Source organism: Pteropus alecto, unplaced genomic scaffold (assembly GCF_000325575.1).
Source record: "Pteropus alecto unplaced genomic scaffold, ASM32557v1 scaffold41, whole genome shotgun sequence".
Taxonomy (NCBI): Eukaryota; Metazoa; Chordata; class Mammalia; order Chiroptera; family Pteropodidae; genus Pteropus; species Pteropus alecto.
This window is the reverse complement of record NW_006430464.1, coordinates 2325282-2337864: the sequence shown is the minus strand read 5'-3', so window position 1 is coordinate 2337864 and position 12583 is coordinate 2325282. Positions and strand designations below refer to the sequence as shown.

The window sequence follows — 12583 nt, the reverse complement described above, 5'->3', positions numbered from 1 at the left end:
CTTTCTTTATCTAGTCCTAGAGATGTGGCTTCTCCCTCACCCCATCAGGGCAAAGCCGGGGCTTTTCAGTCCGGTCACCGCACGCCCTCCCCGGCCCTCCTGGGGGATTCGGTCCTCCATGAGCGAGCGCTCCATCCACATTGCCCGGGTGGGGAGCGACTGGGGCTTCCAGAACCTTCTCAGCGAGACATCATCTTCACAAACTCTGCAGAGAAAAGTCCCCGGTGAGGCGTCTGTTTGTAAGAGCAGCTGACGTGACTTTTTTTGAGTCCTTACTATGTGTCAGAAACCACTGGTGATCTTTGGGAAGTTAATTGTCCCCTCTACACCTTTATCTACCAATGGAGATTTACCTTGTATAGTCAAACAATATAATGCCTATAAGACATAGTAAGTGTTAAATAAATAGTAATTACGGGTGTCTGATTTCATCTTTCCAACTGGTCCTGGAGGAGTAAGCACTATTTTACAGACAAGCAAACTGAGGCCAGCGAGATTGACCAAACGTGCCTGAGGTCACACGAGTGGTGAACCCTGGAATGAATGCAGGTTGTACCTAACTTTGCTGTGATTCCAGATGAACTCGGTGGCCCCATCCAGGTCTGGAGGTCAGTCTGTCTGTCCCCTGCCCTTACCTGTGGTGGGCCTGAGGCTCTGTCTCCTCAAACATCTATCTCCCTCCTCCTCCAGGTCTTCAGTGATGCCCACTGCACACCTGAGCCTGGCTGGATAAGCAGGCATCCAGCAAACATTTGCTAAGTCGCAGCCATGCCTCGGTGACAAAGTATATCTGTGAGACTTTCACCAGCTCATGGTGAAAGAAAGTTCTTTTTTTTTTTTTAATTAAAATTATTGGTGTGACATTGGTTAATAAAATTATATAGTTTTCAAGTGTACTGAAGGGACGTTTCTTAGCAGAGGTTGCATGGAGCGAATTCCCAAGGGATGGATAAGATTTGGAAAGGCGTCGATGACACGAGAAAGTGGGGTAAGTGGAAGGTACACCAGGCAGAAAGGGCGGAGGTTGGAGAAGGCAGAGTAGGTACCAAGTGTGTGCCAGAACATAAAAAATCAGAGGGTGGCTGTGGAAGACACAGCTGGGGTTGGTGGGCGGGAGTGGTGGGGTGGTGGTGGACCGTTGGATCGTAGATGACCTTGAATGTCAGACTAAGAATTTTAGACTTTGGTCTTTAGGCAGCAGTTCGATGCTGAGACTTTTGAACCAGAGAGCATTACAATTCGAGTTTGACATATCCTATTTACGTCTCCCACAGAAATGATCTCCGCGCCCATCCACGCGGGACTCCAATCTTGATTTACCCAGTTGTTTCCGTGTTGAACTCTGGGCTAGGATTTGGGGATTTCGTGATGGAAGGTGGAGTGCATGACCTCGGAAGGGGACAGGCTATAAACCCACGTCTGCTGGCGTAATGTCATGGACCAAGACTGCTGCCGGAGCATGCGTGGGTGCTATAGGGTCACAAACAAGGACGCCGAGCCCAGTACGAGAGGAGGGGAACACTTCCCAGGGGCATAACTAAGAGTCGGCCGGGGTGTTCCAGGCGAGAACGCCGGCGTGCGTGATGACAGGGAAGGGAGCTTGGTGCATGATTTCTTTAAGTTTTCTTCAAAACTTTGGCAGAAAGGTGCCATTATCACCCCCATTTCACAGATGTGAAAACTGACCCTTAACTCGAGTAAGTGACCAGGAGAAGGCCACAGGAGATGATCCTGAACTTGAACTCCAGGAATCTGACCCCAGAGAGTCCCAGCTATGAATCAGTCTCCTCGCCTTCTGAGGGGACGTTTTGTTCCTATGACAAAGGCACCAGGGGACAAGAAGGGGCGGGGGGTTGAGGGCATGGAAGTGAGTCCTGCCTGAGCTCGGGTAGCAATGGGGACAGAGTGGTCCAAGGAGCAGCCGGGGACAGAAACAAGGAGAGGTAAGAGAAACCGAGCTCTCTGAAATGACACGGGCAGAAAGGGACACCACAGAAACATTTCCAACACCCGCCACCCAGCCTCGAGCTGGGGAGGAGTGGGAAGGAAGGGTTGACTTGGGGAATCACACGGGGTGTCGGGGCTAGAGGCGTCACCTTCAAAGTCAACGGTGCCATCTCCGTTCACGTCGGCCTCACGGACAACCTCGGAGATCTCCCGAGGGGTGAGCTTCTCTCCCAGAAGCCTTTGCATGGCCTGCTGCAACTCTCCCAGGGTGATCTCACCGTCTCCATTGGTGTCAAACTGTTAGGGGCAGAAGAGGGAAACGCGAGTGGCCCTTGACCAACGTGGCAGCTGGGGGCACCGACCCCCGCGCGGTTGAAAATCCACCTACAACTTTTGACACCCCCAGAACTTAACTGCTAATGGGAAGCCTTACCGATAACATGAACTGTCAGTTGACACATATTTTGTGTGTCACCTGAATTCTATACCACGGTCTCACAACAAGGTAAGACTAGAGAAAAGAAAACGTGATGAAGAAAAACCCTAAGGATCAGCCATGAGGTTTGGCGAATGGTTGCACGTCTCTGAAAAATTTTCCAATGTGTTTACTGAAAAAAACTCGAGTGGACCCACATGGCTCAAACTCATGTCGTTCAAGGGTCAGCTGTATTAGCAACGACGGGGACAATAATAATGATAATAATAACAGCGGCATTTATCGATCACCTACTGTGACTCAGACGAAGAGCTTTTGTGTACCACCCACGAGAATGTCAGCTCCTTGCAGGCGCGTCATGTTGACTGCCTCGTTCACTGCTCCAGCTCAGTGCCTCCCACATGGTAGGCACTGGATAAATAGTTGTTGAATTAACGAACTACCTGCAAACCTGTATGCTGCATACCCTAAACCAATCTACTGGAAAGTCTTGCAGGCTCCACCTGCAAAATATATTGGGAGCCAGATACCCTTCTCCAGCCACGCAGACGCTAACCCGGCTCAAGTCACGGTCATCTCTGGTTTCGATGATTGCGACAGCCTCCTGATCTGTCCCTCTGGCTCCCATGTACACGGCCCGTGGTCCACACACCAGGATTCACATTCGCATTTGATTGAAAACAAATCAGACCTTGTCACTCCCTTGCTTAAAATCCTCCGTGGCTTCCTACCCCACTCGGAATAAACTCCTGATGCCGCCCCATGACCCACGACGCCCACGTGGTCGGGATCTGCCTTCGGCAGCTCTGAGATCTTGTTTGTTTCACGCTGCTTTCTCCCCAGCTCACACTTCGCCAAGCACCCAGGTTTCTAGCTCTTCCTCAGCCCACATGAGGATTCCCCCAGAGCAGCGTAAGATTTTTGCTCGAAAAGGAAACTCGCATACCCAAGTCGTTGCAAAAATCATTGTATCGAGTATTGGCTTTTAAATGGAAACCGATTGAATTGATAGTCAACTGGATATACATAGAAATTACATAAACTTAAGTAAAATTCATCAAAATTAGATACAATTAAAAATTCGGTTCCTCCGTCACACCCGCCACCTTTCAAGGGCTTGACAGCCACAAGGGACTGGCGGCTACTGTCTGGGACAAAGCATTTCTGTGACCACAGGAAGTTCTGCTGGACGCTGCAGCTCTAGAGAGACGGTCCCACAGCCAATGCATGGGGATCTCCCTGCATTTCGAACCCACGTTGGCCCGCTGCTAGAGTCTTTCCTTCCACATTCTACACTTTTCATTGTTTTTGTCTCATAATCGAAAGCTCTCTGAGTGAGGAAATCCTTTTACCAGGGGATAGACGTGAATCCAGCCAGTCCCCACACCCCTTCCCTGAGCCTCATATTTTAAGCATCTCTACAAGTGGATTAAACCACACTATCTCTTTGAGTCCCTTTCCGGGACCTCAAATTCTCGGATTCCTTGCCATTGTAAGCACGAAGCTTCGAGGTCCTCATGTGTTTTGGAGATTGCGGGATCTTGGATAAGATTTGTAATTTCCACGAGCCTCTGTTCCCTCATATGTATGATGAGGATAAATGACTATTGATTCATACTCTTATTCGTGAGGGTTACGTGCTCACTTCGGCAGCACATGTACTAAAAACATTTGTGAGGGTTACGTTAGATAAAATGGGTAGAGGAACTTATCCACTGCAAGTGCTTGAGACATGTGATTTTCCTTCCCTAGAAAGCCCACCACCGCTAGAGAAACCTCGGTTCGAGTGGGTCCTATCCACGACTGACGACTAATCATTGACCTCTGGAGTCTCCTTTAACCACCTCCAGCATTATGAAACTCACTTCCTTGAAGGCATCTCGCATCTCCTGGACGCCGATCATCCCAGCCGTTTCTGCAAGCAATTTTGGGGTCATCAGCTCCACAAAGTCGTCAAAGTCTACACGGCCACCCACTGAGGGAGGAAAAGGCAGGTCTAGTGAGATTCTGTTGCCCCAACCCTCCACTACCTCACCCACCCTCAAGTCTGTTCAAGAAATAGATCTGCTCCAATCTCTCTGCCTCCTGGGAGCTTTCTCTCTCAGTCAGCTCAAGCCCTCTTGTTCCCAATTTGAACAGGGGTCGATGGACAGAAGTAATTAACTGTCCGTATGACCTGGAGCAAATCTCTTAATTGGTTCAGATCCGCGTTCCCTCATCTGTACATCTGCAGAAGCGAGAGTATGAATTAAATAAACACCAGAGTCTCTTCCAGATGTGAATACTATGACATCCTTGAATTCGACCTTGTTTACTCAGTAACATGCCCAGAAACAAATCCAATAGCAATTTAAGCCCGGCTTCCATCTCAAAATCTGCTCTGGTCACCATCTAAAAATACCCATCCGTTTTGCGACACCATTCATCAGCATGAGCTCCAAGTCCAAGTTTGTTTCTAGCATCAAATACAGTTACAGTCTTATGCTCCACTGATGAATCTTAGTGGCGAGAGTAATAACCTACATTTAATAAGTGTTTCCTAGAGGCTAAGACTTTGCCTTCATTAGCAACTTTATCCCTTCCTTTCTACAATCCCACAAGGTAAGGAAGGATGTCATTTTCACTTGACGAATGGGGAAAATTGACACTCAAGAGTGGAGATTAATTCCACTTTTCAAAATGACCACAATTAATAAACAAGAAAACTGGGAATTGAACCCAAATCTATTTCTAAAAGTCACCCTTTTCACCGCTCCAAGTCCTGCCTCCCTAAGTATAGTCTGAACTGTTTCCTCCCAGACTTCTAGGCCCTCTTACCCTCTTACCCTTAACTCCAACTCTACTCTCAACCTCCAGATCCTTCCAAATTCCACCCTTAGCCCACCCCTGACCCTACTCATTCCCCCCGCTCCCACCCCCAGCCTCACAGTTCATGCGGATTTGCTGGCCCAGTTCGGTCAGTTCCATCTCCGTGGGCATGTAACCCATCGTCCTCATGAGGTTTCCCAAATCCTTACAAGAGATGAACCCATCTCGGTCTTTGTCGAACTCAAGGAACGCCTCCCGGAGCTCTGAAAGTCAAGAGGGAAGAACTTTGGGGGAACCTGAAACAGCCAATGAGGAAGGGCGGCATCCCTTGAAACCATCAACGAGGCACACGCTAGAGACTTTTTGGAGGGGCACACATTTTTAAAAACGTGTTAGCAAGAGGAATGATTCCTGAGACCTCCAAACGGCGGCACCAAAGTCCTTTCAGCTCCTGGGTGACATTATGGGAAACTTTGAAACCATCAAAAGAAAAACCGACAGTTTTCGATTCATTCTAAAGCTCATGTGTCACTCCGGGGTCTCCGAGACACTTGGGGATGGGCGTGCCTTCTAAGTACTTTTGGGGATACCCCCGCCGCCGTGAGACAGGGTCCCACAAAATCACGGTTGAGTGGAAAGAGAGAGCGATGCAAAATTTTTATGGGAGAGACTTTACACCGAAACGCACGAAGGGACAGAGAGCAGGAGGTGGGTGGGCGGCGACGTGGGGACGTTTGGGAGGAAGCGCGTTACCTTCGATCTCGTCTTGTCCCAGCGGTCTTTCCTGGAGAGGGATGAAAGGAAGAGGGAGCTGGAGAGAGGGTCAGGGATTCCACACCCAGTTCTCCCAACGCACCCCCTTTCCTGTTCCCCCGCCCATTCCCGCTCTCCCCAGCCCTCCTCCCACCTCCCGACTCCCACGCCACGGTTACTTGCTTCCCACCCTCTTCTGCACCCCTGTGGTTCCCTCTCTCCCATCCCTGAATCTTGATTTGTCTCCTGGTTTTCTCAAAAAGACATCCGTGCCACCGTGCCGGGGGCAGCAGCCACGATCGTTCACACCTCAGAACTGCCCCGCGAGGTCGATCCGCGTATCATTCCAATCTCGTGTAAGAGGAAGCCGAGGGACAGAGAAGTCAAGGAACCTACCCGAGGTCACACAGTTTATCAGTGGCAGATCTCCTCCCCAGGCAGAGACATGAAATCAGCGCCCCCGTCAGGTGGCACAGCAAGTCGGGCGCAAGGAACGCCGGGATTTGAATTCGGGGGTTCCTGACGCTCAGGCCAGACTTCTTTCCCCTACATCCCACCCACTCTCCCCAGCTGCCTCCGCCCTTTCTGCCGAGAGCTAGAATCCCGTCGCGTGGGACCAGCGTTCGGTGGCATTCAGACGCGGTGATCCGAGCCAGCACGATCGGTTCCTAAGACCTTTAAGAATTTCCAGTCACCGTCGCTGCCACCCACTCCTGGACACGCGGGAGGGTCAGACGGCTTCGCCACGAGGCATGACATCCCGGCGACTTCCAGCCTCTGGCCTCTGTCACCCGTTACGTCCCTTGATCCTAGAACCTTTCCCCGAGCCCCTCATGTTCCCTAGCCCCTAAATCCCCTCCCTCTTTTTATTCTATTTTTTGGGGGTGATTTGAAGCCTAGGAATTAGAAGCACGCCCACTGGCATCCAACAGAACTGGCCCTGCCACTTACCGATTGCGTAAGCCTAAAGCGAGGGACCTCACGACTCAGAGCCTCAGTTTCCTCATCCGTCAAATGGGAAGGAAAGTATTCCCACCCTCGCGAGTCACTCCGAGGACTGGCGCTTGGAACGCAGAGCCCTTGGCACGGGGCTGCGCGCCTAGCGATGGCTTAATAAGCGGCAGCTACCGTTACCATGGCTGTCGTCATGGCCACCAGGACAGGTGTCCATGGAAAACCGTGATGATGGTCCATGGCGACATCATCCCCGTCTCCCCTTGCTTCCCCTCCTCCATCTCCCCGCGTTCGCTCCCGACTTCCCGCTTCGCCCGCGTGTCCTCGCCGTGCTCCGTGGCTGCCTTCGCCCCGCCCGCCCTCTGTCCCCGCCTCACCCGCTGTTTCTCCGCAATTCCTTTCCTCAAGAAGATGCAGGCGGGGCCCATGGGGACCTGCATGGGGGTGGAGGGGCGGGGCTCGCCCGGCGCCAGCGTCAAGACGGCTCCCCCTCCTCCCCGGCCCCTTGGTGGTTCGGCCTCCTTCTCGCCTCTGTCACTTCTTTGCCAACTCTTCCTGCCTCTCTTGGCCTCTCCCTCGGTCCCAGGGTCACAGAGCTGTGACAGCTGGGTTGGAAATCTCTCCTGGGGTTGGGGAGGGATCAGAATCGTTGCTGCCGCCCCATCTGGCTCAAGGGAGATGGGAGGGGAGCCAGCTTCAGGGACTGTGACCTTTTATCCCCAGAATGGAATTGGAAAAGTAGTTTGAGAAGTGGGGATTAGAGCAGAGGGCATGTTGAGTGCTCGCTCGAAGCCTGGCCTCTGCTGGCCGCGGGCACGTGAAGAGGGAGGGGACGTGGCCCTGACCTCTGGGTACTTCGGGAATGTGCATCAATGAATGGGTCGTGAGGTTCGCGTGACAGCCTGCCTCCAGCAAGCGGGCATGCACGGTGGTTGACAGGGGTGTTCGTCTTCCTCTGCTCTTCCTTTCCCTTCCTTTCTTCCTGAAGATCTTGGGGGGAGACGGGGCGGTGAAGAGCAAGGTAGGCAGGCATCCACGCTGGTGGAGGGCTCGGGGAGAGTGACAAGTCATGGCAGTGTCAGAGCCCAAGGAGGCGATGGGGGTGTCCACACTGGGCGTTGGGGAGGGGCCCGGGGGCCTTTGTGGGGAACCAGAACTCGAACGGGGAGGTGGAGCGAGGGGGTGTCCCCACACAGGGGCCACGTGGCCTGGAGGGGCGGCCTGGGGTAGGACCATCTCTGCGAAGGCGACATCGCCTTCGCCCAGGGTGAGGGTCTGCACGAGGACGCCCGCTCGTGGGGGGCAGCACGGTGTGCGGTGTCGAAGCCAGACCAGGCGAGAGAGGTCCCACGGGGGCGGGGCGGCAGTGGAGAAGGGAGATGGTCACACGCGGGGACTGTATTAAGGGTACAGGAATCGGGGTTCTGTTGGACGGGGGCGTTATTCATACCGAGGGGAAAAGTCGAGTGAGCTCTGTGGCGTTGGCTGGAGCTGGAGGCGCCGTGAACACAGCCGTCCCTAGGCTGAGACGCTTGACCATGTATTCTGTAGCTGTCTAAGAGGACACAGAAGCGGTGGCACCCTGATCCTGATGTGAACACCTCTCACGCCCAGATCTTGTGTCCTCAACACCACTCCCCACGAAAAGGAACCCAAACTCGAGAAACGGCTGATCCCACGTCTAGAGCACGACACGTGTAAGTAAGGTGAACCTCAAGCATCCCGCCGTGCCGCAAATCGAGAATATGCTCAAGGAGTTACGGGGACACGTCAAAAGAACACAGAGATCGGCTTGAAAAAGTTCCACTGGCCATATCAGGGGCAACTTGAAAATCGAAACGAATAATAAATTCTATAGAATCACATAGAAAACCAGGAGTCCATACCCATGGAAATGAGAAGTGGAGACTTTGATAATATTTGCATAGCTCAAAGCACCTCCTTTAGAGTAATTTCAAAGGACAGGGGAACCAGGCGGAAGCCATCAACCAAATGATTGTACTGAATGAACGTCGTCGGTAGTGTGACAAACGGAAATCCTGCGTTTCGATTGCATGCGGTGAGGAGTTACGGTTCCTGCAGACTGTCCCCCCCCTCACACCCCCACACCGGCATGGCAGACAGCGGCGTGATCCTTCACTCCCAGACCCGCGTCACCTCCCTGCCTGGGGACGAGGCCCCACATCCTCTCAGGGGCACATGGGGCTCTCGAGAGGCACTGTCGTTGGCGGCTGACCATGCAGAGCCTCTGGCAGACGGCGAGGGCCGGTGCCTGGTCCTCCGTTTCCTGGATGGTGGGGGGACCTAGGGATTCTGAGTTTGTCATTCTTGTGCCTTCGTGTCCCCATCTGTTATACGGGATAATAAAAGTATCTACCAAGAAGGGCTGTCACGAGGGTCTTCTGCGAGTGAGGACGTCCCGCCCAGGCCTGGCAGAGGGACAGGGCGGCCACGGCTGCTGGGGAGGTGTTTGCAGGACGCTGCAGGGGCGTGGGGAGGAGAGCATGTCCCCGGCCCAGCTTCCCTCGGGGGGACCCAGCTCCACACCTGAGGGAACTGTGGGGATCCACGTGGAGCCAGACTGACATGGGGACTCCCAGACACACAACATCTGAGATCTAACTGAAAAGGTATTACTGGGCCTTAAACGTTTTACTTGAACTTGACAAAAATGTATGGACACCCATTAGTTTGCCAGTCCCCTCAGGTAGAGCTTTCCGTTAGCAACTTTAAGCTGAGAAGCAAAAGCCATTTTAACGGTGGCATAATCGCCCCGTCCCCATGACAAGGAGCCCAGTTAGGCAGCTGCTGCCTGTGGCTCCCTGGTGAAGGTTGTCGGGGTTACTTTCTCTGCGGCTCTCCTGGCTCATTCCTCATGATCGCAAGGTGGCAGCTGCAGCTCCGACCATCACATGTGGAAGAGAAGGGCAGCCACAACCAGATCTTTTTGATTGAGAAAAACAGAACCGACCACCTGTCAGGCATTGTGCCAGGGGCTGGGGAATCTGAGGCCAGGCTGGTCACCGGGTGGTGGGTGACAGAGCCAGGAGTCTTACACAAGTCATTGCACCGTCTCCAAAGAGGATGGGCCCGGAGCCAGGCTGCCAGGTCGGACCCATGGTGCTGGCCCTCCGGCTGCAGCCCCAGCTCCCTGTCCTCAGCTGGGACAGCACTGGCTTGGCTACGCCGCTAGGAGGCGCGGCGAGTCTGAGTTTATGAGTTCACTGCATTAGCCACGGTCCCATGTAACAGCTACTCCGCAAAGGGCTAAGTGACATTTATCTGAGTCTTCAGTCATGGTGGCTACAGTTCTGGCGCCCGGTGGCCATCATGCTGCACAGGCCGGGGGTGGGGCTATGGGAAGTTCTGTCGGATGCTGGTTTGGGCCATTCCTGGCACACTACCACACGCTCCCTAAGTGTGAGCTGTCACAGTGTGCCCCAGAGCCTGCACAGACCTTGACACAGAGGTGTTCAATAATTATTTATTGAAAAAAATAACTAAATAAATCCCAGACCCCGGCTGAACCCACCCGCTCACACACACGCCACGCGGCCTGACTGCACACCAGACCTGCCACCAGGGAGGCGTCCCCCACCCGGCCCGGGTGGCGGGGCCTAGTAGAAATCCTCTGGGTCGGACTCCGAGTGTGAGCCTTGCTGGTTCTGAACCTGACTCTGCTTCCTGTACAGACAGGCCACCTGGGGGAGGGGCAGGCGGTCATTAGTCCCGGGGCTGCCCCCCACCCCTCCACACCGCTCCAGGGCACAGTCCACTCCTCCGAGCTGGCCAGGAAATCGCCCCCGGGCAGCCATCCCTTCCGAGGGCCTCACCTGGGCACTGGTGGTGGCCTCCTCCGGCTTCTTGTCTTCACGGACGCGGATGAACCGAGGGAAGCGCAGGGAGACGCCCTTCTCGCTGTCCACCTGAGGAGGTGGGGTGGCGATGGGTCCCCACCAACCCCCATCTATCAGCCCCTGGCTCCTGACCCACACGGTGGGGGTGGGGCTGGGCAATGGGCTCCCGTAAGGGCTGAATGAGGTAATAACGAGCGTGGGAATCGAACGCTTAGGAAATGCCAGCTGCGGGGCTGACACGGACACTGTCACTAGGGCCGAGGGCTAGAGCGGCCGGGACGGACTCTGGAACCAGGCCGTGGGGCTTGAATCCCGGGTCCCAACGCCCAGGAGCCGTGAGGGCTCAGGCCACCCAGCTGGGCCCCCTGGGGCTCTATCTCCCCCTCGGTGAAATGGGGCCCTTCGGTGTTTCTGTGCGAGGACTAAATAAGTGCACACGAGTGACATGTCCACGTCACATAAACGCTCTGTGCTCGCTGCTCCCGTCACTTGCTACCTGGGGTCCCTGGCTTTCTAAGATGCAGCAAAGTGAGAAATTTCAAAAAAGAAACCAGATTCAAAAATATGAGTTCCGCCTTAAAATGGAAGTCTGCTTCTCAGCAGAAACGCTAGATGCTGAAGGGTGGGAAAGAACCTCAGGAACATTTTAAATGCGCGATTTCCCGCTCCTCTGAAGGAGGAAGCTAAGAGCTGTCCCGCCCCGACCTTTTATGGAGCCGCTAGTGAGAGAAGGAATTTTCAAACTCTGTGGCATGAAAATTAATTACAGTTGAGAGAAATGCAGCAGGAAGTGTCCTCAGCTTTTACTTAAAAAAACTGTTTTCAAAATCACCTAAGGGTTGAATTGTGAGAGTAAGGGCAGCGTGTCCTCAGCTTTTACTTAAAAAAACTGTGTTTTCAAAATCCCCTAAGGGTTGAATTGTGAGAGTAAAGGCGGCAATTTCACTGTTTTCTTTTTAGTCCTGGGGAATTTCTTTTTAACAAAAAGAAAAACTTTCGACCCCATTAACTGACTCCCAAATAAACCCCAAGCTCAAGTCCTCCTGACGGCCGCCCAGGAAGCGCAGCCGTGCCCAGGCCCCCGCCCCGCGCTTCCGGCTGGAAGCCCCGGGAGGGGCCGCTCCAGGCCCCGTCACTCACCAGGCCGCGGGCGGCGGGGTAGATGGGGGACAGAGAGAGGTCGGCGCACTTGACTTCCCACACGGCGCTGGGCTCCAGCCAGTGGTCGGGGGCCACGGCCCCGTCCGCCCGCACGTAGGAGCGCGGGCTGGGCAGCACCAGGGCCTGGGGAGGAGGGGCTCAGAGGTAGGGGCTGGGGAGCGAGGGGATGGGGGAGACACGCAGTGACACAGACACCCCTTAGAGTCCAACCCGGGGGCAGAGGGAAGCGGAAGATGGAAGAACGAGGGACAGAGCCCCTGGGAGCTGAGATGGGACACTGGACACTAACGGAGGCAGAGACGGACAGAGGCCTGGGCGGGGGAGGACCAGGAACAGCAACGCAGAAACACCGCGTCACGCCCGAAACACCTGTGACCGTGATGACAAAACTCCATCTACGAGGGGCCCAGCTAGCACCCTAAGGACTAACTAGGGGATCCCCGCAGTAGCACCCCGCCCCCGACGGCTGCGGCCGCGAGCGCGGTCACCAGGTTCCGTGAGTGGCGTCGCGGGCCAGTCGGCAGAGCTTTTTTTTTTGGGCCGGGCCGCTCACCTGCCGCTCACCCGCGGCTCACCTGCAGGCGGTGGTGATGCTCCTCCAGCGCGTCGTCGCTGAAGCCGGTTCCCAGCTGCGGGGGAGGCGGGCGGTCAGGGGCTGGGAGGACCC

The 12583-nt window shown here is 54.5% G+C and overlaps 2 protein-coding genes across 2 annotated transcripts in view; both read right to left on the bottom strand.

Moving 5' to 3' along the window:
• Positions 1-7373, bottom strand: CABP5 (calcium binding protein 5). Its single transcript, XM_006905068.2, has 6 exons — positions 7276-7373; positions 5945-5975; positions 5311-5454; positions 4249-4358; positions 2097-2244; positions 1-205 (listed from the first exon to the last, which is right to left on the bottom strand). The coding sequence occupies exons 1-6, from the start codon at positions 7336-7338 to the stop codon at positions 180-182; spliced, it is 522 nt and encodes a 173-aa protein (XP_006905130.1). The 5' UTR covers positions 7339-7373; the 3' UTR covers positions 1-179.
• Positions 7374-10368: 2995 nt separating this feature from the next.
• Positions 10369-12583, bottom strand: part of LIG1 (DNA ligase 1) — a 23891-nt gene continuing 21676 nt past the window's right edge. The window contains 4 exon segments of the mRNA XM_025048849.1: positions 10369-10599; positions 10732-10824; positions 11896-12039; positions 12492-12545. Of these exon segments, the coding sequence (XP_024904617.1) occupies positions 10516-10599; positions 10732-10824; positions 11896-12039; positions 12492-12545 (375 nt within the window). The 3' untranslated portion in view covers positions 10369-10515.

Bases quoted from the DNA above. Each gene is read 5' to 3' on its own strand.
- CABP5 (XM_006905068.2), bottom strand. From the start codon at position 7,338: ATGCAGGTCCCCATGGGCCCCGCCTGCATCTTCTTGAGGAAAGGAATT. The intron at 4,359-5,310 runs GTGAGGCTGGGG...TTCCTCCCTCAG, and splicing joins CCAGCAAATCCGCATGAACT to TGGGTGGCCGTGTAGACTTT. The intron at 2,245-4,248 runs GTGAGTTTCATA...TGCCCCTAACAG, and splicing joins TGCGAGATGCCTTCAAGGAA to TTTGACACCAATGGAGACGG.